Genomic DNA, 27,855 nt, shown 5'->3' on the forward strand with positions numbered 1-27,855 from the left:
GTTCTAGGCACTCTTCTAGACACTGGAGATAGAGGAGTGAGCCAAACTGCAAGAAATCCCTGCCCTCATAGAGCTTAACATTCTAGTGAGAGACAGTGTACAGTGGGGGAAAATACATATATGTATATGTATGAAACATCAGATAAGTGATAAGGAGAAAAAATAAAGTAGGGAAGGGGGATATGAAGTGTTGAGGGTGACTGAAATTCCAGAGAGGGTGGCCAGGGAAGGTCAGCAAGGCGACATCCTCCCTCCTGGCCATCGGAGATGAGCTCCTAGGCCCTGCCACTCTGCTCTCTGTTCCTGGAAGAAGCAACAGGCCCATGGGCAGGTGGCTGGGTCATGACTTTGGGGAGCTCTGGGTAAACCCAACAAAAACCCATGCGCCTGGCTCTGTTGCTGGGGAGGGTGGCCTACACGGGGTTGGTTCCCAGCGCGGGAAGAGGGCAGTGTTGGTTCCTGGGGTTCTCTTGAGGTCAGTCCTGAGTTGGCCATCAAGAAGCCATGTGACCTGAGGAAATCCCTTCTGTGCTTCCTCTTGCTCCTGGTAACACTGAGACCCCCGCATGTTTGTGTTCCTCACAGGAGAGTTGAAAACACAATCTCCGTGGATCGGCCACTGGTAAGTGGTAAGGCTCTTACGTGTGAGAAGGTTCAGAGGATCACCTTCCCAGGGCCAGGCAGGAGACAGGCTGGTGGTGGAGGAGAGAGTGGGTGTTGGCAGAGGGAGAAGGGGGTCTGGGGTGTGCAGAACGATCACCGCATGTCACCATAGCTTTTGTGTGGCATGGGCAGAAGTGAAGGTCCTGGAGCCAGTCGCTCACTCCAGGAGCTGGGATGTACGGGAAGAGGGTCCTAGAAGGGAGAAGCAGTTTGAATAATTAGAGGAAGAGAAAAAGGAAGCAGGAAGAATGGATGACGAGAACAGCAGGTGACAGTGGATTATGAGATGCCGTCTCACGTAGAGGACAGCATACCGGCTTTGGGTCAGTGTCAACACTTGGGTCAACCACCATCACAGACGTTTGCTTTTAGTATTAAGTGCATTTGGTTCTAGCCTCATCTTTCGAACACTGGTAATCAGTGAACTTATCAGGAGCTGCAGACTCACAGCTTATGGGAGCTGGAATTTCACCTAAATGAGAAGAACAGGTAGAGGCAGGGCTTCGGGTGTCCCCACTGGCATATCTGTTTTCAGTTCTCAGGGACACTTGGCTTCAGTGTTGGAGGGACAACTGGCATGGTGGTGACCGTGGCAACCTGAGGGTACCACAGGGGATTGCAGGCCCAGGGCAGCCAGACCTTCAGTTTTACAAAAGAAGCCCAAAATCTGGATATCCATATTAAATCATCCAGTGTTAAACACCTGCTTCAAAAAAAAAAAATACTATATAAGTCAAACAAAACTCACTGCCATTTGGGTAAGCCACTTTTTTGGTGTATTAGTAACCAACATCATTGAAAAATAAAACATTAGCAGGAAGATCCCTTCCTTCGGCCAGGTCCAGTAATGGACAGTATAAAACAAAGCCATAGCCTCAGCTCGTATCCGGGCCTTGAGTGAGGAGAAAGTTCTCCTCTCTCCTCACCTTTCAGCCACCTCTTTGGCTCCTTGTAACCCTGATTTCTGGACCCCAGAGCCTCACCCCAAGCTGAGGACCAGGTCACAGGGAAGCCAAAAGCCACTGGGTTTTCTGGGAACTTGCTTTTCACTTATCCTGCCTTTGCCTATTTCCTTTTCTTGCGCAGAAAAAGAAAAAAGCCAAGGTGAGTGTGAGCGGGTAAGCCGGGTGGACAGCATGGAGTGTGCGTGCGCACGTGCACCAGCCTCCTCCTCCCCTCCGTCCCTAAGCCCCTGTTGCAGCGTGGGTGTGTAGTAACAACAGCTAATCCTTGCCGAGTGGAGGCTGTGTGTCAGGCACTCTTCTAGATGCTTACATGGATCAGCTCGCTTAATCCCCACAACCACCTTATGCGATTAGTGCTACCATCACCCCGTTTTCAGAGGGTGAAATAGGAACAGAGAGCTTAACCAGTTTGCCCAAGGCCACACAGCCAGTAGGTGGCAGAGCCAGGACTCAGAGCCAGGCAGTCTGGTTCCAGAGTCTCTGTTCTGAACCCATGCTATGCTGCCCACCTCTCACAAGGAGGAGGAGAGGATGGGCAACCAGTAAAAATGGGCCTGAAGTAGGGGCCCTGAGAAAATCAAAAAGAGCACGCCTTTTCAGAGGCGGGTTTAGCCAAGCCAAAGCTTGATTCTTGGGGCAGCAGGTTTTATTCCTCGGGTTACAGTGAGATGGTCGCAGGAGGGCTTCCGTGGAAAGCAGGTAGTCTCACGACGCCAGCTGCACACTCTGTAGACCAGATGTCTACTTTCCCTTCTCTCTTTTCTCTGTCTGCTCCCCACACCTTTTTCCTCAGCCTTCTCCTGGGGAATGGGTGGTAGAGGATGCCCAGAGGGGCCAAGTCACAGCCAGGGCTCATTTGCAGGTGAAGCTTGTTGCAAGTTCCCTTTTAGGAGAGCGACCTGTCACCCTGAATCAAGCTACGAAGGGCCCTCCTGAGTGCGGCGCTGGTGCAGCATGGCAGGAGTGTGATGGCCTCTGCTTGCTGCATGTGTCCAGACGGAGGCGGCCCTTCCAAGGACAAAGGGAAACTTCGCCTACACAGCCCCAGGGTTGGTGCTCAACTTGACTGTTTAAGGGGGAGGAAGAAGGAAAGCTACCTGAGCAGCTTCCTCTCCCGGAAGTCTGGGGTTGTTGCCGTCCTCCGCCGATTCACCAGAGCCTCTAACAGCCCCTCCCGGGTGTTCTAGCTGTATCCACACTGCTGCAAAGACATGGTCCCTACAGGTCCCTAAAGGTGACCACGTGTGCTAAGGGCTTCTCAGGGGCCTTCGAGCAAAGCTTTCATCTGCGACCAGGTCCCTTTGTATGGCTTTGGAACCTCATATTACAGTTGTAGTGTTGCTATGAGCCAGAGTCCACTTGACGGCAATGGGTTTGGTTTGGTTTTGATTAGCAACTTAAACTCTCTCCTACCCCCATTCTTGCTTCATTTACCCCATAAATTCCCCCACAGTCTCTGGGGGAATAATGGCCACAATAATGTGTATCCTTTTAGAATTTTGGTTTGATTGCCCAGAGGGCTGTCCGGAAGTGGTTGACCTTTGGGCATCCTTGAGTTCATGGGGCAACAGCCACAGGCGTTCAGAGAGGTGTGGTGTTGGCGTGTGTGGTGGTGCTTAGGAAGAGCCATTATAGGGTCATCAAGTGCTGGTGCTGGTCTAGGCTACAGCTGACACTCACCAGGCACCTACCACCTGCCAGGCACTGTGTTAAGCGTGAAACAGTGTTTTCTCCAATTATAACAGTATCTACAATCTTATAGGTGAGGATACAAAGAAGTGAAGTGACTTGCCTAAGACCACACAACGGCACAACTGGAGGGGCAAAATTGGAGCTGGAAACTGTGTCTGTCTACTCCAAAGCTTGTGTTTCTGGTTCAGGCCCCTCAGACCCCAGGGCTTGTGTTGCTGACTCACTCTTGGGCCTGGAGATGTGTGTTTGGCAGGAGTGCCCCATGGCCACACCATGTCCACTGGCACACATCCTCCCTCAGATTGTGACCCCCTACTTGCTCCAGGATCCCCTTTGCTTAGAAGGCAGAGCAAGCCAGGGCCTTTGAGGCCTGCTGGGAGCCTGGGAGCACATGAGTCCATCTGGAGGAGCTGTTTCCACAAGTGTGTGAATTCGAGCTTTCTAGATGAACCACGAAAGGCAGATGGACACTCACAGACATGTCAGGTTCCTTGGCTGCTCTAAGAGACTGATTGTCCCATTGCTGTCTGACTGCAGCCCCAGCCCCGACAGCACAGCTCTCCTCTGGCTTTTCCTGCAGGATGTAAAGCACCAGCCAGTACTGGCACAGCATGCAGCAGGTCTCCACCCCTTTCCATATCCTCTCACTGCGTCAGCCCGTCTTGAAAATATCCCTTCTGTTTGTGTGGCACCTTGAATGGTTTTGCAGTACAATTTCAGTATCTCATTGATCCCCATAATAGCGAGGGCAAAGCAGGTTTTGTCATTCATCCTCATTAATGGATGAGTAAACTGAGGCCAGATCTATGCCTTATGTGTGAGGGCCTTGGCCGGGATTCCAGCCTCTCACCCATTGACCATTTCACTAATCAAGTTTTTCCCCAAACTGCTTAGCAGAGTCCTAGGGGCCCCTTGGAGGTGTCTCAATAGCTGCCATGATGATGTGGGGTGCCAAAGTGAAACGGCTGTGCCCTCCCTGCCCATCAATCATAAGGCTCTGCTTTGAATGGCTTTATATGCACGGCACTTCTGGGAAGTTTAATTCCAACAGTGCTTCCAAAGTCTACAAAACCTTTGAAAACTACTGCACGAGATCATGCTGCTTTTAGCATTCCTAGCATTTCACATCTACCACCTTATGTAATCCTTGTAACTGTACCGTGTGGAGAAATGGGGCAGGTATTGAGAGATGAGGAACTGGGTCCAGAGAGACTTAGCATCTTTCCCCAAGTCACACAGCTTGTTAGTGGCGAACTTGAACGGAGGGCTCCTGACTCTGATCTTTTCCTCTTTTCATAACACTGAGCTGCTCCAGGAGGGAAGCTGCCTTAATGTGCCCCCTCAGCCTGTAATCCTTGCTTCTTTCTTACCCTGTCCCCACTTTCCTCCTGTCTTCAGCCAATCATCTTCGTTTCGGACAGAGCAAACAGCAACAAGGAGCTGGGTGTGGACCAGGAATCAGAGGAGGAGAAAACAAGCCCTGATAAGCAAGAGAAATCCCCCCAGGTTTCTGGAGCATGCAGCAAGAATGGGGCTAGCATGCAAAGGGGTCCTCCTATGCTCTTGGGGTGCATGGGGTTGGAGGGGTCCCAGAAGGTAGGATGTCTCTTTAACATCTAGAGGTTTGGATTTGGTCCACTGACCTCTTCTCTTAGCAAGCAAGTTGCCCTACAATTTGGGATGCTGCTTGGGTGAATGTCTTGGGGGTTGGCTGCTACACCAAGCCTAGGAATGACAGGCTGAGCTGTCCCATTGGTCCTTATCAGCCAGGACAATGACAGAGGGAGACAGGGCCTGAGACAGAACCAGCCTAACCCTGAACAACTCCTGTCTCGTGGTGTCCTCATGACAATGGGGGATAAAGAATGGTAGCAGAAATGTGGTCCTCCAGAGCTCGGGGAGGGTGTTGGAGTGGGAAGAGCTGGTGGTATAAAACTTAGCGCGAGTGAGATTAAGGGGCGAAAGTCCCAGGCAATCCAGGGCCACTTCCTCTCTTCTAGAGCACCATGCAATGAAGTGGGGAGGGGCGTCCTCTGAGGACTTGGCCTTGATGACAGCGGCTGGAGGAATCAAAATGGCCTGATGACTTTTGACCTGCTGGGGCTTGCTTGGTTGGGATGGTCAGGCTCAAAACAGTGGAAGGGCTCTAGCTGGGGGCTGGGGGTGGGGGAGAATAAAGGGGGTTGTCCACATGTCTGCATGGCTAATACATCCCCTTTGGTTGGGGTATTTGGGCCCGGAGAGGCATGGAGTGAGAAGTTGCTGGGGCCTAGAGGATTCTCACTCCAGCTCACCAGGTTTGACTATGGAAGAGGAGCGTTTGCCCGTCCCAGTGTCTGCGGCCACCCAGGGCTGTTCTAGGTACCCTGGCTCCATCAACAAGGAACATTCTTCACAGGTCTGCCTACCTCCCTGATTCCTGTGAACCGTTTTCCTTTGTACTTACAGCCACACACCAGCAACACTGACCAGGAAAGTGAGGAACAGCAGCTATTCCAGAACATCTTCAGGCAGATAGCAGGCGACGTGAGTACCTCCCACCTGAGGCCCCACAGGGGCTTAACTGGGGCTCAAGCTACCAGTTATTTCACTGTTGTTCATAAGAGGTCACTTCCGGCTTTTGGTGGTCCAGGGATACGTGTGTGTAGCAAAAAAAAAAAAAAACCCACAAGTCCTTGACACATCCACTGGGTGTATTAGAGGCCTTTTTACTCTGAGGGGCCCACTGCAGCCTGGCCAGCTGAGGGTGCAGGCTCAGGCCCCTCAGAAAAGGCCCACTTCCCCGAGACAGAATAGCACTGACAGGGATTCTATGAACACGGGTAGCTGGGATTTGTTCTGCAGCCTCTGCTCCATCAGCTGCTGTACTCTTGAACACAGATCTCTTCTTCTTCCCTCCTCAGGACATGGAGATCTGTGCAGATGAACTCAAGAATGTCCTTAACACAGTTGTGAACAAACGTGAGTGGCTCACACTGAATGAGGGGGATGGGCAGGGGGCCGTTCTCTGAAAGTAGCTCATCACTCTTCTCCATACCCCCCAGATAAGGACCTGAAGACACAAGGGTTCACGCTGGAGTCCTGCCGGAGCATGATTGCCCTCATGGATGTATCCTTCCTGCTACCTCTTCCCAACCCTGTCATCAGCCCCTGTGCAGCCCAACAATGAGGGGTGCCCAGTCAGGCAGAGGGGCACAAATTTGTGCCCAAAGAAAGACTTAAGGAGGTCCTGACTCAGAACATCCTGATGCTGGTCCAAATGGGACTGTATGAGGGGGCAGGAGTTGGGAAGGACGTCGGGTTGTACCAGGCCTCTAACCCTGGGGTTCTGCCAAGCAAAGGTGGTTCTGAGGAGACAGGCTCCCTGGGTTATAGAGCAGGCACTAACCTTGACTTGGAGGAGGGGAGCTGAGGGCTAAATACCAGGGCAGGGCAGTGCGTAGGATGTCCTAGGCAAAGCCTTCCTATAGGGCCATCCTCTCTGTGGAACCCCCTAGACACCTTGCCCTCCCAATCCAGGAGGGTTTGCTTTGTACTCTGTAGCCCTGACCTCTCCCCTCCAGACAGATGGCTCTGGGAAGCTGAATCTGCAAGAGTTTCATCACCTCTGGAACAAGATTAAGACCTGGCAGGTGGGAAGAGAATTAAAGGTGGGAATGAAGGAGGAGTTGGTTCCGGAGTTTAGTGTGTTGATGTCTGTCCTCAAATTTTCTATTTCCAGAAAATTTTCAAACACTATGACACAGACCACTCTGGCACCATCAACAGCTATGAGATGCGAAACGCAGTCAATGACGCAGGTGCTGGGGTAGAAGGCGGGCGCCAGGGACGTGGACAGCAGCTGGAGGGAGCAGGAATGGGGTGGGGGTTGAGGCTGCTAGGGCCTTACTGAAGAGAGAAGAAAGGGCTTCTCGTTTTCCTTGCCCAGGCCACAGAGTGGAATGACAAAGAGGACAGGGCCCCAGGAGGTGGGGAAAATAGAACGCAGGCCTAGGTACTCCACCTCCTCCTCCTAACATGCTCCCCTCCGCAGGATTCCATCTCAACAACCAGCTCTACGACATCATCACCATGCGCTACGCGGACAAATACATGAACATTGACTTTGACAGCTTCATCTGCTGCTTCGTCAGGCTGGAGGGCATGTTCAGTAAGTGGGGGCTGCCCTTCTCTCTTGCACCCACAGGGATGGTTGTGCTGTAGGTATCTCGGACTGCTAATCTTTCAGTCTATTCCACCCAGGCTGATCAAAGGCAGAGGTTTTCTTTAGGTGCAGGATGGGATGACAAAAGGAGTGTTATTGGTGAGACTCTGCTGGCAGATATTTGTGCTGAAGTTACAGTGGTGGAGCAGGGTGAGCCCGTCACTGGCCTCAAGCTTGTGTGTTATTTCCCACAGGAGCTTTCAACGCATTTGACAAGGATGGAGACGGTATCATCAAACTCAACGTTTTAGAGGTAAAGCATACAGAGGGAGCATGCTCCCCCATGCCTTCAAGTTCAAAGTGGATGAGTCAGTGAGACAGACTGGACCCATACGTGCTCCTCACTTCCCAGACAGTGGTGGTGGATGGGATGGGAAAGGAGTCTAGAGAAGGGAAGCCAAGCAAGGATTATGGCTCACAGGGCACATGTACCGGGGGAAGGCTCCACGGGGCCTCAGTTCCCGGTGATGTCATGCTGGAAAACACGTGCCTTCCTGGGAGAGCTTGGGAGGGAGGCAGTGAACTGCTGCTTCTTGGAAAACACTCCCAGTGTCTGGCGTGCTGAGGCTGTTCCCTTCTCCCTACCTGTGAGATCCCTGGGGCTGGGGTCTCTTCCTTTGTTTTCCTTCTGATCTCGGGACTTCCTCTTTCAGTGGCTGCAGCTCACCATGTATGCCTGAACAAGGACAGCCTCATCCAAGGCCATGCGAGATGACTCACGATTTCAATTTTAACCAACAGTGCTAGAACCACTTACCTCAAAAGACCCAGTAGCTGCACCCCCAACAGGCCTCCAGTCACCCCTTTCTCATTCCTCTTCCACTTCATTCCCCATGCGGCTTCCTGGCATCTGTTGATCTTTCATGCTTAGCCTCATTGTTTCGTTATGGAATGCAGTAGAGAGAACTCTGTCCCTTTATCACATGGAGGCAAGCACCTCTGAGGTCTGCTCTGAATCTGAGCTGATTTGGCTCTGAACCAATGCAAAGGTTTTGACCTCTCCTTAGCTGTTTGCAGGGGGCCTTTGCCAGTGGCAGAGTCCCTGGGTGGTGTAAACCTCATTTGACTACTCATTGAAAGGTTGGTGGTTTGTATCCATCCAGAGGTGCCTCAGAAGAAAGGCCTGGCAATCTACTTCTGAAAGATAACAGCCATTGAAAACCCTATAGAGCACAGTCCTGCTCTGCAACACATGGGGTCAACATGAGTTGGCACTGCCTTGATGGCAACTGGCTGGTTGGGTGGTTCCTTGTGCTGAGCCCTCTGTCACCTTTATGCAATCCCACTCATGGGATAGGAACCAAACTAACATTGGTTCTGCCTAATTGTTTCAGGATGGGCCCGCTCTGGGGTAAACCAGCTCAGTGGAACAAGGCTGGATACTTTGAGTTGTCTGACTCATAAGTTTGGCTGCATTCTGAAAAGTGCTGACCTAAATAAAGGCATGTGTATGGCTGGTTTCACTGTGTTTTGTTTGCTCACATTTAGATATCTGCCACAGCAGGATCGAATGGCTTCAAATCTTATACTCACTTAACACAATTTCAGAATAGGACAATGGAAAAAACAGACACCCTCAAAAAACAAAACAAAAAAAACCCAAACCCAAACCCTAAGTCAATCATGCCTGTGGCTATTTGTTGAACACAGGAGTCAATCAGATACTTTCCAAGCTGTGTTGAGGAAGGGGGACAGCTGGTGGTGTATAGAAAAAGAATGAATGGCTCACCTGTAACTGGAGGGGCCAGTTACCTGGGTGGGATGGAGCAGAGATCTAGTTTTTAATCCGAGCTCCTCCACTAACTGACCCGTTGTATGACCTTGGACGAAATCCTTGAATGTCTGCCATACTTATCTGGGCCGCGGCCTTTGACATATCTAAAACTGTCTTGTGTTTTCCACTCAATTCCTTCTTGCTCTCTGTACCAGCATGGAAGAGAAAGAGTTGGCTACAAATATGCAGACAAGAAAAGTTAGCCAATTTGTAAAAGTACTTTATTTTCCTCTTGTATTTGCTTTTTATCTGTTTTACAAAGTTATGAAGTTCACAGCTTTATACCAAAATGTAAGAAGGTTAAGCTATTTGCTTATAAACATTTTTGCAGTAAAGGGTCATTTGATTTTATTCTTCTAAGTCCATATTCAATACAAAATAAAAAAAAATCAAAAACCATGGATGCTGGAGCAGCTCTAGGGCATATATTTCTCTTAAACAGGGGAGAGATTTTCAACAGCCCTTCCTCCTTGAGCCCCTCCTCTCCCAATACCTTAGGGTACAACCTTGAACTGAAAGCCTATCTGGTGAACTTTAGTCCCCACAGACCCAGCAGGCCATTTACATGGGGGTTGGAGGTTGGGCTTAGAGGGACAACAGTCTGATCAGTAACAGGCTTGGTTTACAGGAGAAGCTCACAGCCACCTGCACATGGGACTCAGGATAGCCCGGATCACCTCCACTGCAGGGGTTACTCCTACCCATTAGACTGCTTCTCTTAAACTTTGGGATCCTGACGATCTGGGGCAGGGATGAAACCACTACTTTATAAATGGGTCAGGCCTGGCCTTCAGAACAGCTCTAAAAACTCTCCTTTGCTAACAGGAACAAAATTTGTAAGTACACGTATTTAAATTGCAGTTATTTGAGCAAACCAGAGGGTACGGGCTATTCAAATCCCACTTCTCAATATATGTCAATCTGCCCTCCAATGAATTCCCTCCATAAAAAATACTATACCATTCCACTAAGTGTACACCTACTCCCACCAAATCATCCACATGCCTAGCCACTAAAGCTGTCCACTGTATAATCTACAAAAGCAAAAACCCTTTGCTAAGCAAACAATCACACAGCAATAATACTGCCCACAAAGCGTAGGTAGGTCAGGAGTTAAACACTCAACTGCTAACTCTTCTGAGGGAGAAAAAACGATGTCCCTGAAATAGCAGGGGTGCAGTACCAATGACTGCCTCTCAAATTCAAGTACTGTCGGCTGGAGACAATTCTTTTGTTCTCATTGTGTTTGGCTGCTTTATAACCAAGTAGAGGAGTACGCCAAAATATACTTTTGAACCTGATTAAAAACTTTCACATAAAACCTGAAGTAACTGATACCGTATCAGAACAAACTGCCAGGAAAACACTAGCAGATGGACATAAAGAGATTTATGTGGCAGTCCTCTGGGTTTCCAGCCTTCAGAAGCAAGCACAGGCAATTACAAACGACCTTCTAAAATGGCCTCCAATGACTTATAAGAAACGAGTAGGTTTCTGTCAGGTCATTTACCAGTTTCTTTCCTTCACTGAGGTACTAACTCCAGAGTCCACACAAATCCCTGAGCCACAGCTCTCCTCTGAGGGGAACAGAGGGCTCCAATCAGTCATGACATGGTAGGAGGCTTGAAAAACAGTCAATGCTCTGAGTAACTTTTAAGACACTTAAAAGTAATAACACACACCATAAGCAGCCAAGATACTTATGGTACCTTTATTTCTAAACAGCTAGCACGATGTATTCTGAATAACACACGAACCTCGGGTTAAAGGAATTTCACGTGTTCTTGAAACAAAGATGTTACCCCCACCACTTCAAAGAAAACTTCAATGAAATGAGCAAAAACATTACAAGTATAGGGTGACCACATATATACACACATACAAAGGAACATTCATACATGCACACACACGGAGATACAGTGCACACGAGTCTCCCAAAATTAAACCTAAAACACAGCCCTGACTGATTCAATCTGTTGATACCCTCAAAAATTCCCCCACAACTGCCCAACACCTCACGTACCCCTTCCTGTTACACAGAGGCTCCATCACTCTCCTCTGTTCAGACACGTCGTCAGTCAGGACAGAAGGGCACCTATGCAACAGAGCAAAGCTCACACTACCCAGTGAAAAATGCTGGGTTTACCAGTAAGTCCGAACGCACTTTTCCAGGAAATCACCACTCCCAAACCCACAAAACAGTCTGGTTTCTCTGGTCACTCTTACAGGAAGCAGGGATGGGAGGTGGGAAGCTCTGTAACCTAATACAGAAACAGCACAAATAAACTTTAGGCAACAGAATCTTCTCTGTTCTCTTAAGCATCATGCAAATCTCAACAGTGTGGGTAACAAAAGTTTCCCCACTCACAAGGACAGGAGTAAATCATTTGCAGGGCCTTTCATTACTTAGCAGTAGCTCCTAGATTATTTGTTAACAGTTTTCGGGATCCTGTAATAACCACCGGAGCCTTTCCTGGAGAGAGCATACAGCTCTGCAAACAATCTCAGGGTTCGCAAATGCTTCTGAAGCCTATCCAGGGAGAAGCCCCTGCCCTAGAACCCGAGCAAAGACGTGTGTGCACTAACGGGTGGGGATGAACCTGGAAGCTCTGCATTTCTAGAAAACCACAGGCCTCACACCATGAAGCCTGGCTTGTGGCACTGGGCTCTTTCTCTCTGAAGAATCTGTTCTGAGTTTTGAGGATCCAAAAACAAAAGGTTGGAAAGCAACGTTTCTACAGCTTTACAGAGACAAGTCCAGAGAAATTCAAAACCAAAGCAGCTCCACTGAGGCTTTGTTAATGTGGCCGCTCTCAATGGACGGCAGAGTCTTTACCTTCACCACACTCCACTCTTCTCTCCCAGCTAGCAGGGCTGTGAAGGCAGACACTGGTTTCCAGAAACAAGTCTCTAAGAAGCCTGTGTAAGGCTCTCAAAACTACTCAGTTGCTTTATCCTAACTCCCCACTCCTGAGTGCTGGAAGCACCCTGTGGGTCCAGAGGAAGTACTTGATGGCTGCCACCGGTCTAGGACAGCTAGACAGTGGGGGAGATATGGGCTGGCAAGGGAGCAAGCCAGGAGGCTTCAAATCCACAGCAGGCTTGGAGAGTCAGAAACTGGAAAGGACATGAAGGCTCCAGCTCCAGCAGACTGACAGTGCCTGCAGCAGTGAGTGTCCAGACCAAGAGCAGAGCGTAAAGCCAGACATCAGGTCTGCGTGCTGCCCTGCATGAGCACTCTATCAAGACCTGCAGGGGTTCACTAGGAACAGCTGCCTGTCAGGACCTGTCCTTATGTGATCTGCTTACTGAATCCTGAAGCACTGTCAGCAGAACAGCCATTCTAGCTGTTAGGATCTACTGTGTGTCCTTTAGCATTCAAAAAGCCAGCTCTGTCCGTCTATAAAGCAGGAGAATATTGAAACCTACTGCATGTAACTGTTAAGAAAGGAAACTATTTGCTATCAATTTTAATGTCCAGTTATTACAACTGGAAAAAATAAAACTGATTCTGAAAACCTAGCATTTGAACAAACTTGTAACTTGAAAGCCTGACTACAGGTTTAAACCATCATGAGAACATGAACTAGAATTCACAAACCCAAAGTCAGGAAAGTATGTGTATGATGAGGGTAACCAATTAAGATCTGTGTCTTTAACAAACATCCGGAGAACATTAGCAGCATACATCACTACGCTGTAATGCCCCAGAGGAGTGTAATTCCTTAAAATCGGTTTAAATCTGACAAACCTCCAGCAAGAACTTAAGGTGTGACCTATCACCCCACAGAGCTGCCCAGACATGTTACTGGTAAGTCTGGCATGGAAACTGCTCTCTCCTTCCCTGCTTCCCTGAGGAAGGGAAGTGGAAGGTTTGTGTGAGGGGCTGGTGTGAAAAGAGTCAAACTAATGACTTCCCAACATGGGAGGCAAAAAACTTCATGAATCAATTTTGCTATCATCTTCAGCATGTCGTTCAATGTGTCCTGCAGCATCCTAGGAATAAAAGGAAAAAGGGCCCATGAGAAGAGTTGGCAGCAGAGCAGGAGAAAGTCAAAGTCAAGGAAAGTCCTATTGTACACTCTCGATAGGATCTATAGGTGAAAGGCACCTATGAGTTATGAGCCCACACTTGGCTAATTTACATGCAACTATGCACTTAAAAATGCGCTCCTGTCTTAGCACAGGACATTATAATAGGTTCAGATACTGGATTTGAAACATACGAAAACATTCTTGTTAGGTTCTTTACCCAAAACTCAAAACTACCTATGAATTCCTCCTTCGAAACCACATTACCAATACTAGTTTCTTTTCTAAAAGGAAAAATGCTTAGGCCTCCCTATTTGGTGCAATTCTGAACATTCTGATAAGGCAAAAGAATTTGAGAGTCACTTGGACTTTGTTTGTTATTTATTTAGAAAAAAAAAATTCCTAGATAGCTCAACTGCTAAAGGGGAACAGAAAAGAATGGTGTTCGGTCATTTGAATATCTTTTCCCTTAAAGTGGTAACTGGGATGTATTCAAGAATCAACCAAATTATCCAAATTGTGGAATTCAATCAAATTATTCTCTAAGCCAGGGGTTGGCAAACTTTCTCTGTAAAGGGCTGGACAGAAAATATTTAGGCTTTGCACACTGAACAGTACCTGTCACAGCTAGTACACAGGCAGCCACAGACAATGTGTAAACAAATGGGCCTGGATGTGTTCCAATAACATTTTATTTACAAAAACAGGCAGAGGGCCAGATCTGGCGCAGAGGCTGTAGTTTGCAGACTCCTGCTCTGAGTAGTCTACGGAACCCCAGGTTAACCTCGAGGCCCACTAACATACCTGTTTGGATCCTTTCCTAGCAGTGAAAAAAGCATCGCAGTTTTTCCAGCGACATTTCAGAGTTTGAAAGTTCGGATTAGTGTGGTCAGTCAGCAAGTGTTGTTTCAAATGGTCAATGACACCAAATATTAGCGTGCAACCATGCCACTGGAGAGAAAAATAATGAAGACTCAGTTACAAAGTACAAGAATTGTGCAATCACTTTTACCCCATAAGTATTGTGGATGTAAAAAATAAGCTCCTTATTCTTTAATTTATTCTTTGCTAGAAAATATAACAAAGCTAGAGGTAACCAAATTATTTATCAATACAGTGAGAAACCTTGAAAAAAACTGGAAAGTCTGTTGATTTATTAGACAGCTAAGGAAAAGGTTAGCAAACATTTATAGATGAGTTACTGTAAAATTCGGTTTAAACCATACTTTATTCTATACCTTGTCATCATAACACTGAGCTTCCATCTCATTCTATTTATTTAAAAAGGCAAAGAACTTTTCTATAATATTGAAAGGGTTGTTATTCCTTAACAATTTGAAAAAACTGTTGACATGTTAATCTGATAATATAAATGTCTAATAAAGAAAACGGAGCCCTGGTGGTGTAGTGGTTAAAAGCTCAGCTGCTAACCAAAAGGTCGGCAGTTCAAATACACCAACTGCTCCCTGGAAGCCCTATGGGGCAGTTCTACTCTGTCCTATAGGGCTACTATGATTTGGAACCTCCTCAACGGCACCTAACAACAACAACAATAAAGAAAACTACATTTGTAGAAATATTTGTTGTAGAAAACGGTCTTCACTACAGAAGGCTAACTTTATCCACAATCTTCACCACTTTAATCACAATCTCGTGATTACCCACTTTTTTTTGGACTGTAACTTTCATTATGTGGTTCAATTTCACTTCTTAGTCAGAAAGCATAAAGCCTCTTTATCTTAGCTTTTTCCCTACAGGCTTGTTTGTAATAAAATTTGTGATTATAACATGTTCATTTCTAAAGAGTAATGCAAATTTAAGGTTTTCCTCGGTACTATCCTATCCCTCTTCCTTTAAAACCAGAAAGTATTTTCCCCGTTTTTCTATGTAGATTAATTCTCTATTAGCGTATTCTGGATCCTGTCGTACTCGATTTTGCTTGCCTTCATCGAGACAACCAAAGCAAAGACAGGAATGTATGAAAAGCTGACAAGTACTTAGGCCATGGGGAAAACTAGAATGAAATTTAAAAAAGGACAGTGTCAAGTTTATTCCATTCATGCGGAAAAGCAGGTCAGAAGTCTGGGGATGGGGGGACATCAGTGCCATAAGCTTTTCTTCAGACACTAGTAGTATTAGAACTGATGAAACAAAGTAATGTTGATTTATAAGGAACAGCGCGGTGAGAGTTTTGAGAGTTAATTGCCAGTCCTCACCCCAAAATAAAGCCTCGAAATTTAGCCCAGTGAACTGAGATTTAGAACTCCAAGACTACACATTCTAATTTTCCAATTCTTCTAAACTGACAAGGATAAACACAGAACTATTAATATTTGTAATCCCTAAGGAGTGGGTGTAGTACAGGGGCAGGTCATGAAAATAAGCACGTGCACTTTTTATTCTTGACTTCTCTATTGTTGGATCTTTGTAAGCATGTGTTGTTTTTATAAAAAAAACACAACAAAAACCACCTAGGAGACAACCTTTGAATACAAGATATTTAAATGTACCTCATATTTTAAAGCAGACTTTTTATTCAAGAAACATGGAAGTAGTTTCTGTGTAGTTTTAAAAATTAAACTTCCTTGTTCTATAACGGAAGGCATAAGGAAGATGTTCAAATAGAAAACGCTGAACTGATGACAATGAAGATCTTCAAATCCACCTAGGGTCAAGCAACTCCTAAACCTGGCAAAAAAGCAGAGTATCACGTCTTACCCAACAGCGGTAATTCTGCATCAGATTTAGCCTCACAGCCTGAATACTGCCATCATAACAGCCCGTGTAGATCTGGAGAAAGAAATGAATGATATCAGACCGAAATAACACTCAGACAAACAAAGACAAAATATCCTCAAAGAGTCAAAAGCTACTTGTAGCAGCTGTAAGCAGGTAACACCAATCTAAACCAAAACCAGCCCCGGGTACTAGAACGGGAAAAGCATTCTGTAGATCTTCTAGTCGAGGGCCTTCTAAGCTGTGCTCCTTAGAGCCACTCTCGGGGTCATGGCTGAGGCCGGAGTGGCAGGGTGAGAGGCACCCTTCATATCTTAACCGGTACAGCTATGGCTTCTACTTGGCATTATATTCTAGGTTCCTGTATTTCAATGGAACAAAGGGTTCTACTGCTTAGTCTGAAAAACATCCATTTTGGTTTGACCCCATAATTTAAAAATAAAATAAACCAAGGTGCAGCAGGGTTAAGCGAGTTAGCTTCGACTTTTAGGTCTGCCCCTGACTACGCCACACTGGCCAAATCTCCTGACTCCGTTCCAACGTTCTGCTCAGATCATAACGCCTTTGGAAAACCACCACTCCATTTTTTTGGCAGCAGCTTAAATACCACTATTTAATGGTGATTATTAGATTTTTATTGTAATTATTTTAGTCATTAATAGAAATGGAGCCCTGGTGGCACAGTGGTTAAGAGCTACGGCTGCTACCCAAAAGGTCAGCAGTTCAAATCCACCAGCCGCTCCTCGGAAGCCCTATGGGGCAGTTCTACTCTGTCCTGTAGGGTCGTTATGAGTCGGAAATGACTTGACGGCAACGGGTTTGGTTTTGGTTTTTTATTAGTAGAAAACGAAATGTTCTCACTATTATTATGCCAAGAGATAGAAAGGTATTCAATAAATGAAGCATTATGAGAACAGATGTCACCTTTGGAAGTCACAGGTAGTAACATTTTTATCAGTTTGGAGAACTTTTAGTAAACACACTCAAAGGTAAATATTTGATATGGCAAATAATACTCACCATACTTTTATGGATGGTCATACACATAATCATGTCTTTGTGTCCTCCATAAACTTGCAGTCGATCATGGGACTTAGGCAGAAAACAAAACAGCCAGAGAACTAAGGTTATTTACACTTGTGTTTAACAAGCATTGTCTCTGAGGGTCCTCGGCAGGTTTAAAACTCTGAGACACTAAGCTGAAGCACCACTAGCATTCTAACAGAAATACAACTTAACAGCAGTCTTTCTAATACGTCTCCCTCTCCAAGGGGGTAGCTGATAATTAGAAATAATAAGACCAATTACTAGGTAGGGTCAAAGTCTCAAACTTGAAATTGCATACAAACAGAACTAGACAGACTCTAGAGAACAGAGCTACTCCTCCGGAAGCCATTTAAGTTTTGATGCCTATACATACATATCCACACACAGACACACACACACACAGACACACACACACGTGTATGTTATAGACATCTCGGAGCAGTGTTTCTGAAAGGGTAGCCTCTGGACCAGCTGCTTCGCAACTACCTAGCATGAGTGTGAAAATGAAGATTGCTTGGTCCCACCCCAGACTTACTGTATCAAAAAATCAACACCAAACCCAAACAATCTCCCCAAATAATTCAACCAAAAATACTAGATTTGAATTTTACCTGTAATTCATAGACACGAACAAATTTATCCAGGCAAGCAGTCACCATCACTTTCCCCAGGATGTTCACCACAGTCACCGCATGGCTGTGACCTTTATAGATGCGCACAAGCTCACCAGTCTGCATCAGAAGAGAGGTAAGACTCACTAGACTGACTCTGAAAGTTCTTTCCAACTTCCCAGACTGATGACTCTACAATTCCGAGAGGCAAGCCGAGGCTTACTTGTACTAACTCTAACAGCCGAAGTATTCCCACAAGCATTTGTTACCTCTACAGAATATATGAAACACATCCTGATGGAGAAAACCCAGTGTCACAGGAAGAGAAGGGCCACAGTGATACTATATGTATTATTTCACAGCTTTCAAAGTACTTTTCACTTTCATCATCTCATTGGATCTGGACAAGTCCATGAGGCGGGATTACGCCCAGGTTTACAGACCATGAAGCTGGGTGAGCATCAAAGAAGTGATTTATTTATCCAAGGTACCAACATCAGTGCTCTTTCTGTTCTACTAGAACTGCCCCTGTGACCTGAGCACAGTCTGTTGTTTTCATGCTTCTATTTTAAGCTACAAATCATAACCACTTTTAGAACTTTAGATGCTCAACTTATCTCAAGTTAAACTAAACTTCACATAAACTTCTGAGTCTGTCCCCATTAAAAATTTTGTTGAGGTCAAAATTTTTAGGGTGCTCCATATTATCCAAGAGCTTAAGCACAGGGATTATTATTAAACCTTTTCACTGGGTAAAGGGCTTAATTTAAGTTACTAGAGTCTGAGGACTCCTTTAAGCTTTAACTACCATTTCTAGTCAAGATTTGTTCACACTACATCAACATGGCTTACATGGATGTTGTGGGCATGGACTGACTGATCGCTGGAGCCACTGAACACAAGGTCATTCACCACCTTAAAGATAAAAAAAATTTAGAGTTCCTTTCAGTATAAGGTTCTGAGTTTCCTCTGTAACTTGTAATACATATGGGCAAATTTTTAATTTTCATCCTATTTTGAGATGAGCATGAACTAGGTATAGTATATTAAGTTTCTCAGATAACTTTTCTCAACGGACACTTACCCCCTACCACCAGGCACTCTACTCTGGTGAACTGACCATGTGTTACTGGGTTTGTTGCCTCTTCAGAATAATTATGAAGTAGTGTAGAAAGACATTAGAGTATACCCACATTCTACAATGAAATACACTTGTGCTGTTTCTCAGTTAATATATTAAAAGAATAGTCTATCACTCCACCCAGGTGTGGAGAAGAGGACTGTAATCATGCTGCTCTTTTCAAGATGGCTGTGCTCTAAATAATGCATTAGACAGCATAGAAAACGTCATTCAAAACTGTTCCACTTCAGCCGAACAACTCCTCTTCTCGTACACCGCACTTGCCTTCATGCAGAGAACGGTCTTGCTATGGCCCTCCAGAGTTCTGAGGAGCAGTCCGTTGCGTGCATCGCGTACACTGATGGTGCAGTCATAAGATCCCACAACCAGCAGCTTTCGGGCACCTTCCTGAGCTGTGGCGAGACAGCTGACAGCCCGAGGGCCATGGCATTCAAAGATATCAAGTCGTTTGTTGTTCTGAAAAATAAGCCACTTTACACCAAGTAAAAGCAACTGGAAAACTTCAGAACAAACTAACCAAAATCACTGCCTGGGTACCAACTCTCAGTTCTATTACCTGTACTCAAATCCCCATATCCACCCCGTCCTTAACTTCCCGGCCTTTGCCACTCCCATGCCCACTCTCTCTGTTGTGTTCATGACACTTCTCATTCCAGTGGGGGCAAACTCTTCACATTACAAACTCACTTCTAGCTTCAACCCACACCGTCCTTATCCTGATTAGAAGTTTATCTTCGGATTAGGAAAGGACGAGGCCATGACGGCAAACCCCTGACTAAGTTCACTTTACAGAACAGGCCACGTTCATGGAACCCTAAAAAAGTTCCAAACCACATCAATGTCACATTCAAAGGAATTCAAGTTCACTTTTCATGGTGTCATTCTTAAAATGAGACAGAACTGGAGTAGCCTACGACTCATCATTTGGCCCCAAATCTGCAGGCCTGGCTTAGCTGAGCAGAGTTATTTGAGCTTGAGCAGGCAGAAGGGAGGATCTTGTTTCACTCACATCAGAAGATAAGATTCTAAGTAGTGGCCAATTCCGCTGCTTCCTCATACATGAAAACAGGAAAATGCCTGCCTTCTACTTCCTCCCATACAGACTCACACTATTTTCCAGTGACATGGGATTTCAGCCTTCTCTCCTCCACCCACTAACCTTTATACTGAAGGTGACCACAGTGCCATTTGCCAGTCCTGCATAGAGGATCCGCCACCTACTGTGGAGACAGAGAATCCGGTCTTCCAACTGCAGCTGCTCCACACACTCCCGGGTCTGAGAAAAGTATACACAAAGCCTGAGCACCAGAGGCAAGTGGCAGAAAGACTGTGAAAGCAATTTCTTCTGGAAACAGAGTCTGTCTGAAATTATTCTTATGAGGAAAAAATGTGGCATCCTTTATTTTGTAGAGGACTATTTTAGACTTTTTTCCCCTTTGGAATATAAAGGCCCAAACCCCCAAACCATAGGTAACAACGAAAACAAATATAAATTCTAATAATGTTACCCATGTTTCTAATTTGGAATGTAGAAATTCTCTAAAGTTGGGTCTTAGTCTCTTAAATTAAGTGGCCAAAGATAAAGATAAAGCAGCATCTGCCATCTAAAATGGAAAATGGGAGTTATATTGGTATATTTAGATATTTGGTAATTGTGTTAATCAAATATGTGCTTCCCTGCAGTAGATTCTCTATTTCAATGACTCCTAACTGCTTCCTTTAAGCGGGTACCAGGTGTAGCTTTTCTAATGACCCAGGTCATAATTACCCAAGAAGCTTTTAAAAAAATAAAACCCCTCACCCTTCAGCCAAAGATTAGACAGGCCCATAAAACAAAACGAGACTAATGGGGCACAACAGCCCAGGGACAAGGACTAGAAGGCAGGAGGGGACAGGAAAGCTGGTAATAGGGAACCCAAGGTCAAGAAGTGAGAGAGTTGACATGTTGTGTGGGGTTGTTAACCAGTGTCATAAAACAATACGTGTACTGTTTAATGAGAAACTATTTGTTCTGTAAACCTTCATCTAAAGTACAATAAATTTTTAAAATAAATAAATAAAACCCCAAGTTTCAGCCCCAATCCCTGAGATTCTAATTCAGTAGGTTCTGGAATATGTATTTTTTAAAATTTCCTCAGTAATTCTGATGAACATCCAGGTTTAAGAACCATTATTTGATCTGACTTTCAAGAAATGATTTCCATGAATTTCCCAGAACTGGGTTATACTGGCAAATCTTATCACCTAGAACCTAGAATAGGGCCAGTCACATAGTAAATGTTCAAGATCAGCTGTTGAATGACACTAAATGACTAAATGTAACTTTTAAAAAAGGTTTGGATACAGATGTTAACATCAAGACGGTTATAAATTGGTGGGACAAGCTGTGAGCTGTCAAATCCTTTGATCTCTTCTCCCAACCTTCTCTCATACCAGAAGAGCCAGTCTTTTAAATTAATTTCCCCCCATAAAATTACAAATATAAATGCAGTAAGAAATTGTAAAATATAGAAGAAGACAGTAAATATGCCTAAAAGTTAAGATTAACGTGGGCTCTGGTTACCCCATATGAGGTCTTTTTGTAATTTAAATGGGGAAATTTGAACACTACACAGCAATAAAACAGAACAAAGTATCAGTACATGCAACAACACAGATGAATGTCAGACATTATAGTGAGCTAAAGCTGGACAGGACAGTATACATACAATCTGACTGTATTTATATGAAGTTCATGCCCAGACAAAAGTAGTCTATAATGATAGAAGTCAGAATGATGGTTATCTTTGGAGGCAGGTAGTGACTGGAAAGGCACAGGAGGGAACCTTCAGGGCAATGGAAATGGTTTACATTCTCATCTTGGTGGTAGTTACATAACTGTATACCTATGTGAAAATTCACAAGCTGTATGCTTAAAATTTGTGTAGTTTACTGTATGAAGTTATACTTCAATTTCAAAACATGGTTCAAGTGTTTTTTCCACTAATGTACACCTCCACCATGCCTAATCCTACTTGTGTTACAATCATTAAAAATACTGAGTCAAAAATAGTACTGTACTTTTGTTTCAAATTGCATTTTTGGCAAGACTGGTTTACTTTCAAATGGTTACTTGTATTTCTTCTTTTTAAGGAATTTTTTCTCTTTTGTCAATTTATACATAGAAATTTTTATATTCTTCTCAAAGGTGTAAGCTCCTTACAGCATAGGATATTAACCCTGTCCCTATCCTATAGTACGACGATTTTTTCCCTGTTTTTACTGAAGATTATTTCTTGCCAAAATTTGTTCGCAATTTTTTACAGCTTTATTGAAGCATAATTTCCATAGAATCAAATTCACACCGGCTAAACACATATTCATTAAGCTTTGGTAAGGTATACGGTTTGTGCAACCACTACCATATAATAAACTTTCAGAGCATCTCTACCACCCCAAAAAGTTACCTCGTACCCTTTCCAGTAAAGCCCCACCGCCACGAAAGCACGGAAGAAGGCAGAGCGCAGAGACAGAAGGAAATTCAGTTCCCCTGACGCTGCTGAGCCACTGGCTCGACCGCTTCTACAGGCGCTCTGGATTCCTCTGGACCCGCCTACCTTAATGCTATAGCAGTGGATGGTGTGATCGCTGGAGCCAGTGTAAAGGGCAGCATTCTTCCCAGAGGTCTGAGTCACCAGGAGGCAGTTCACTTTGGAGGTGTGGCCGTCAAAGACACCTACACATTTCCGACTCTGAAGTCAAACACAGATCAAGTTATTACTTGTAGGATATAAAAGGATTAGGTAATGCATTTCCTCAACAAAAAGATGCTAGAAAAACTGTTCACTGCTGTATCTTCAATGCCAAGAATGGTGTCTGGCACACTGCCTTAGATACCTAGGGCTGCTATAACAGAAATACCACAAGTAGATGCCTTTAACAAATAGAAATTTATTCTCTCACAGTCTAGAAGTCCAAATTCAGGGTGCCAGCTCCAGGAGAAGGCTTTATCTCTCTGTCGGCTCTGGGGGAAGGTCCTTGTCATCAATCTTCCCCTGATCTAGGAGATTCTCAGTGCAAGGACCCTGAGTCCAAAGGACACACTCCCCTCCTGGCTCTTGTTTCTTGGTGGTATGAGGTCTGGTCCCTCTGTCTCTCTGCTAGCTTCCCTCTTTTATATCTCGAGATTCACTCAAGATACAACCTAATCTTGTAAATTGAGTCCTCCCTTATTAACATAACTGCCTCTAATCCTGCCTCATTAACATCATAGAGGTAAGATTTACAACACATAGGAAAATTACATCAGATGACAAAATGGTGGGACAATCACCCAATACTGGGAATCATGGCCTAGCCAAACTGACAGACATTTTCGGGGGACACAACTGAATCCATAACAGACATGAAATGTGTTCAGTAACTATTTGTTCTCTGAATGCCGATCAAACAGTCACAGGTACTGAGTAACCGCACCTATATAAGTCAGCAGAGCCAAACCAAAAAATAGGGTAATTCACTATAAGATACACTGAATTTTAATTAATGCCTATTGCAAGGCTCTCCAACATATGGACCAAGGACTAGCAAATCCAAACTGTAGATTATTACCCAGGTAAGTTCCTGCTTTTGATCAGCAGTGTATGAGAATGCTCCACGATATTCAAAGACAAGTCAGGGGCCATCAAAGGTTCGAGCGGGCCAGCTGTGGTTTCATAAGGGACCTAAATGTTACTTCTGTACACATTCTGAGATCTATTTAGAATGTGCATACATACATACATTTCCTCCAATTTAAAGCTGACCTCCCTTACTCATGCTTCAGGGTACCACTGCTTCTTTCCCTCAGCCATCCCCGCTGCCCCTCACAGTATGAGGCTGAAAGAACCCATATACCTGCCTATGGCCAACACGGTTTTCTGGCCCATCACCTAACTGTGACTTCACTGATTTCGGCAATTTCAAATACTTTCATCGTGTTTGTTCAGACAATATAGTGTTCCTAAAGTTTCTCGGCTATAAGTGTTAATGAACAGAATCAGTCTGACATAAACCAAATTCAAAATTCCAGAGTTCATTCTATGAAAACGGAGAGTAATGAGCATCAGGTTACACTGACTGTGGGGTACAGAAAGAGCGGTGCTCTCCTCCGTAACTTGGACTTTGCAGTTGATCAACTGCCACAAAAAATGCCTCTAATGCTGTTGTTAGCTGCCATCAAGTTGATCCCAACTCATGGAGACCCCACGTGTGCTGAGCAGAACTGCTCCATAGGGTTTTCAAGGCTGTAGCCTTTCAGAAGCAGATCACCAGGCCTTACTTCCAAGGCGCCTCTGCGTGGTTCTGAACCATCAACCTCTCGGTGAGTAGCCCAGCCCTTAACCACTGTGCCACCAGGATTTCCTTCCTCCTCCAATACCTCTCCAATATTCACTCTGTCCCTCCTCTATTATGGAGCAGCCATGAGAATGCCCCCATCACCAACTCCATGGGTGGGACTCATCTAGTCCAAGCCTATCAGTATAATCCTATCCCTCTTGCCACAGGCGACTGGCTCAAGAAGTAAAGCACAGGTCTCTTTTTCATGGTGGGCCCCAGGCAGTGATCTTGTGAGCATGAGGGGAAGTAACTTTAGGAAGAGGCAGTATCAGAGAAGGCAGAGACAGAAAGAAATTAAGTCCCCAGTGACACTGCAGAGCTGCTGAATCAACCCATCTAGTCAGTCTAAAGTCCACCCCTACCGTGACAGCCAGTGTTGTTGGCGTTGGATGCTGTTGAGTTGATCCTGACTCAAAGTGACCCTACAGGACAGAGTAAAACTGCTCCATATTCCCTAGGCTGAAATCTTTATGGGAGCAGATTGTCAGGTCTTTTCTCCCACAGAGTGACTGGTAGGTTCAAACTGTTGACCTTTTAGTTAGCAGCCAAATGCTTTAACCACTGCACCACCAGGGCTCCTGAAAAGAACTCTTTATTGTTTAAGAGAGGAGTCGTGCGTGGTCCAAATGGTTAATGTTCTCAGCTGCTAACCAAAGGTTGGAAGTTTGAGTCTACCCAGAGGTGGCTCAGAAGAAAGGACTGGTGATCTGCTTCCAAAAAATCAGCCACTGAAAACCCTATGAAACACAGTTCTACTCTGACACACGGGGTCACCGTGAGTCAGAATCCACTTGATAGCAACTGCTTGTTTTTTAAAACTGTTTAAGAGAATCCATGTTGGATTTTCTATAATTTGCAACCCAAATTATTCAAATTGATATATCAATTTACCACCAAATTATAAACTCGGACAGTTTTATCCGCTGAACAGGTATACAGTAAGTTTCCAAATATTTGTATTGCATTCACTGCAGCTTGGTGCCCCTCAAAGCTCCCTTCTGTGGGCTCGTCATCATCTCCTGGCTCTGAAGATATTTCTAGAAAACAAGAATATGTTTCAAAGACATGTTTGCTAGAGTTTGAAAAAACATTCAGAAATCAAAACCATTATACAATATAGTGGTCCCTGGATTAAACCAAAAGATCTCTTCAAAGCCTGAAAAAAAAAAATACCCAAACCCATTGCCATGGAGTCGATTCCAACTCATAGCGACCCTAAAGGACAGAGCAGAACTTCCCCCATAGGGCTTCCAAGGAACCCTTGGTGGATTTGAACTGCTGACCCTTTGGTTAGCAACTGAGCACTTAACCACTCTGCCATTAGGGCTCCCTATAAAGCCTACTTCCCTGGGAAAAAAATCACATTTTTCATTAATGATCTTCATTATGAAGTTCCATAATAAGAGAAGGCAGGGAAGGCTTTTCATTTAGGAAAAAGACACTTAAATAGTGAGTTTTTGAGTGATACTTGGAAGGTACCCAATTTCTCTCCACACCCAGTATCTCCCCTGCTACTGGTTATTTCTTTGAATAAGGCACTCTTTAAGCAGCTCCTTCTCAAAGAAAATACCACTGGAGCCACTGACACATTATATAATACTAACTAGTTGAACAGATAGAGAGGCAGATAAGAGAGATGGGAGTAAGGAGCAGAAAAGACAAGGATGCAAGGGTTTAGGGATACTATCACTGCTGATCAAACAATTCTCTTGCTGATGAAACCCCTCTCTTTTCCTATTCTGTAAGTACAATTTAAGCAGCTTTAAACCCTGGCTCTAATACAGAGAAAGCCTTTTTTTCTCTAGTAAATTTACATAAAGGTGAACAACCAAATACCTGAACAGTTCTTTGATCCTTTAATGGAGGAGATCACAGTCTGAGTTTCTGCCACACTGAAAAATAACAAAAATCTTCTTAGCGTCTGTGTGAGCAGGAGAGGCAGCGTAAACTGACCTGACTCTAAATAATTTTTCTAAACAACAGGCAAAGTAGTAATGACCTAAGAGATCGGTTTTTCCATCTGAAGTTTCTATATGAAGGGAAATAAAAGGAGTGAATATTCACAACACAGTCAAAAGAGAAACAGAAGATTTGATCTTCACTGCCAGGGTTTGGTTCTTCCATATCCACACCTTTTTTTTTTCCTAATAAATTTAAATTTAAAAAAAAAAATTGATTCATAATAAAAAGAAGTTCTACTTACATATATATATACACACATATAAAGGAGTCTGGTGAAAGCCATTCTGACTGGACCAATACAACATCCTTACCTTACAGGGATGCCATCCTTATAGCGAGTGCCAATCTCACTGGTAGAGCTAACTTCATCGCAACCAGAACGAGAAGTTTCTAGTGGGTTTTGCTCTGTGGAGTTCCAGATATCCTTTTTAGATGGGCTGTCTGGTTTCTCTTCTCCAGATTCAGAAGAATCAATGGCTACTACTTCTAGCTGAGGATTGGGAATTTCTAGAACTTCCAGAGACGAGTCACTGTCTGGCTCATCTCTCACGCTCTCTTGCTCCTGGCCAGTTCTGCCATCTTCCCAGGTGGAGGTTGTTACTTTCCCCCCTTTAGTTAACTTTCCAGTTTTCACTTTCCTTACAGGTTTGGCAGTAAATACATCCTGCTCAGTGTCACTGTTCTCAGGAACATGGGCAGCCCGTAGAGTTTTCTTCTTTCTAAGTTTCTTCTTTTTCTTGTTTCCTCTACTTTCTGCTGATGTCAGAGTGGATTCTGCCTGTTGCTCAGGCTGGTCTGCTGGAGAGTGGGGTTCCTTTTCCAAAGAGGTTTCCGAAGCAAAGGGCAATCTTGGAAAAGAACTGGTACAGGCTTCTGACTCACTGTTGCCTCTGGCTGGCTCTTCTCCTTCTTTATTCATGTCAGGAAGATCGGTTGATTGGGAAGAGGGAGAATTCTCTCTGTTTCTGATATTTCCTTGTTCCACAGGAAACTTCAGTTCTTGGCTAGCCTCATGGAAACTCTCTGTTAGCTCTGATAAGGACAACGTTGCAGCGATGACTGGGTAAACTGGACAACTGTCACCGATCTCTCCTGAGTTGAGAAGAGAAAAATTACTGCATCTTTCTTTGTGTCCATTATTTATAGTCACAAACTACAAATTATTTATCGCTGATTCAATCTCTACTAAATAATGAAGTTTCCATGATAAGTTAACAAAACCATGACTGTTACAGCTGCTACATCACTCCTCAGCTTCCCCTAACCTGCACACATTCCTATTACAGTACTCACTATACTCCTTGCACAAATAACGTCCATGTCTTATTGCCTACGAATCCCTGTGGACGGGGATGGTTTCTATCCATCTTTCTTTTCTTTCCTGTTTTATATGTCCACATATTTACCAATGTGTTTCATTCTTAGCAGAAACTTAAATATCTACTTAGCTGAAGCACTTTCACCTTTATTTCTTACTTGTTTTCACTGTACATTTTACCTTTACATCACCCAATTTAGCTACATACCAGTAGTTTAAAAGTCAGCTGACTTAAAAATACCTGTTTCCTTTGACTTAGTTGTTTCATGCCTAGGGATTTAAACTGTTGAAATAATCAAAGACATATACAATGTAGTGTTATATATAATAACACTATTATTATATATAATCA

General features: G+C 44.6%; 2 protein-coding genes across 17 annotated transcripts in view; one reads left to right on the forward strand and one right to left on the reverse strand.

Moving 5' to 3' along the window:
* The window catches only part of CAPN3 (calpain 3), a 53,530-nt gene extending 43,854 nt beyond the window's left edge, over nucleotides 1-9,676 (forward strand). For 8 of the 10 annotated variants that reach the window (XM_023735163.1, XM_004380666.2, XM_023735164.1 and 5 more), the window contains 9 exons: nucleotides 586-622; nucleotides 5,769-5,846; nucleotides 6,224-6,281; nucleotides 6,365-6,429; nucleotides 6,884-6,952; nucleotides 7,042-7,120; nucleotides 7,354-7,470; nucleotides 7,719-7,777; nucleotides 8,178-9,676. In XM_023735163.1, coding sequence (XP_023590931.1) covers nucleotides 586-622; nucleotides 5,769-5,846; nucleotides 6,224-6,281; nucleotides 6,365-6,429; nucleotides 6,884-6,952; nucleotides 7,042-7,120; nucleotides 7,354-7,470; nucleotides 7,719-7,777; nucleotides 8,178-8,204 — 589 coding nt within the window. In that variant the 3' untranslated portion in view covers nucleotides 8,205-9,676. Of the gene's footprint in view, nucleotides 1-585; nucleotides 623-1,902; nucleotides 2,678-4,718; nucleotides 4,827-5,768; nucleotides 5,847-6,223; nucleotides 6,282-6,364; nucleotides 6,430-6,883; nucleotides 6,953-7,041; nucleotides 7,121-7,353; nucleotides 7,471-7,718; nucleotides 7,778-8,177 lie in introns of those variants that run through there. The other 2 variants (XM_004380664.2, XM_023735169.1) reach the window with 2 other exon arrangements.
* Nucleotides 9,677-12,182: 2,506 nt separating this feature from the next.
* The window catches only part of ZNF106 (zinc finger protein 106), a 74,684-nt gene continuing 59,011 nt past the window's right edge, over nucleotides 12,183-27,855 (reverse strand). For 6 of the 7 annotated variants that reach the window (XM_023735174.1, XM_023735172.1, XM_023735176.1 and 3 more), the window contains 12 exons: nucleotides 26,497-27,277; nucleotides 26,060-26,115; nucleotides 25,115-25,260; nucleotides 22,462-22,596; nucleotides 20,025-20,141; nucleotides 19,130-19,336; nucleotides 18,577-18,639; nucleotides 17,725-17,844; nucleotides 17,087-17,158; nucleotides 16,049-16,120; nucleotides 14,135-14,281; nucleotides 12,183-13,294 (listed from right to left, as the gene is read on the reverse strand). In XM_023735174.1, coding sequence (XP_023590942.1) covers nucleotides 13,238-13,294; nucleotides 14,135-14,281; nucleotides 16,049-16,120; nucleotides 17,087-17,158; nucleotides 17,725-17,844; nucleotides 18,577-18,639; nucleotides 19,130-19,336; nucleotides 20,025-20,141; nucleotides 22,462-22,596; nucleotides 25,115-25,260; nucleotides 26,060-26,115; nucleotides 26,497-27,277 — 1,973 coding nt within the window. In that variant the 3' untranslated portion in view covers nucleotides 12,183-13,237. The remainder of the gene's footprint in view (nucleotides 13,295-14,134; nucleotides 14,282-16,048; nucleotides 16,121-17,086; nucleotides 17,159-17,724; nucleotides 17,845-18,576; nucleotides 18,640-19,129; nucleotides 19,337-20,024; nucleotides 20,142-22,461; nucleotides 22,597-25,114; nucleotides 25,261-26,059; nucleotides 26,116-26,496; nucleotides 27,278-27,855) is intronic. The other variant, XM_023735173.1, reaches the window with a different exon arrangement.

This window comes from Trichechus manatus, unplaced genomic scaffold, assembly GCF_000243295.1.
Source record: "Trichechus manatus latirostris isolate Lorelei unplaced genomic scaffold, TriManLat1.0 scaffold00076, whole genome shotgun sequence".
Lineage (NCBI taxonomy): Eukaryota > Metazoa > Chordata > Mammalia > Sirenia > Trichechidae > Trichechus > Trichechus manatus.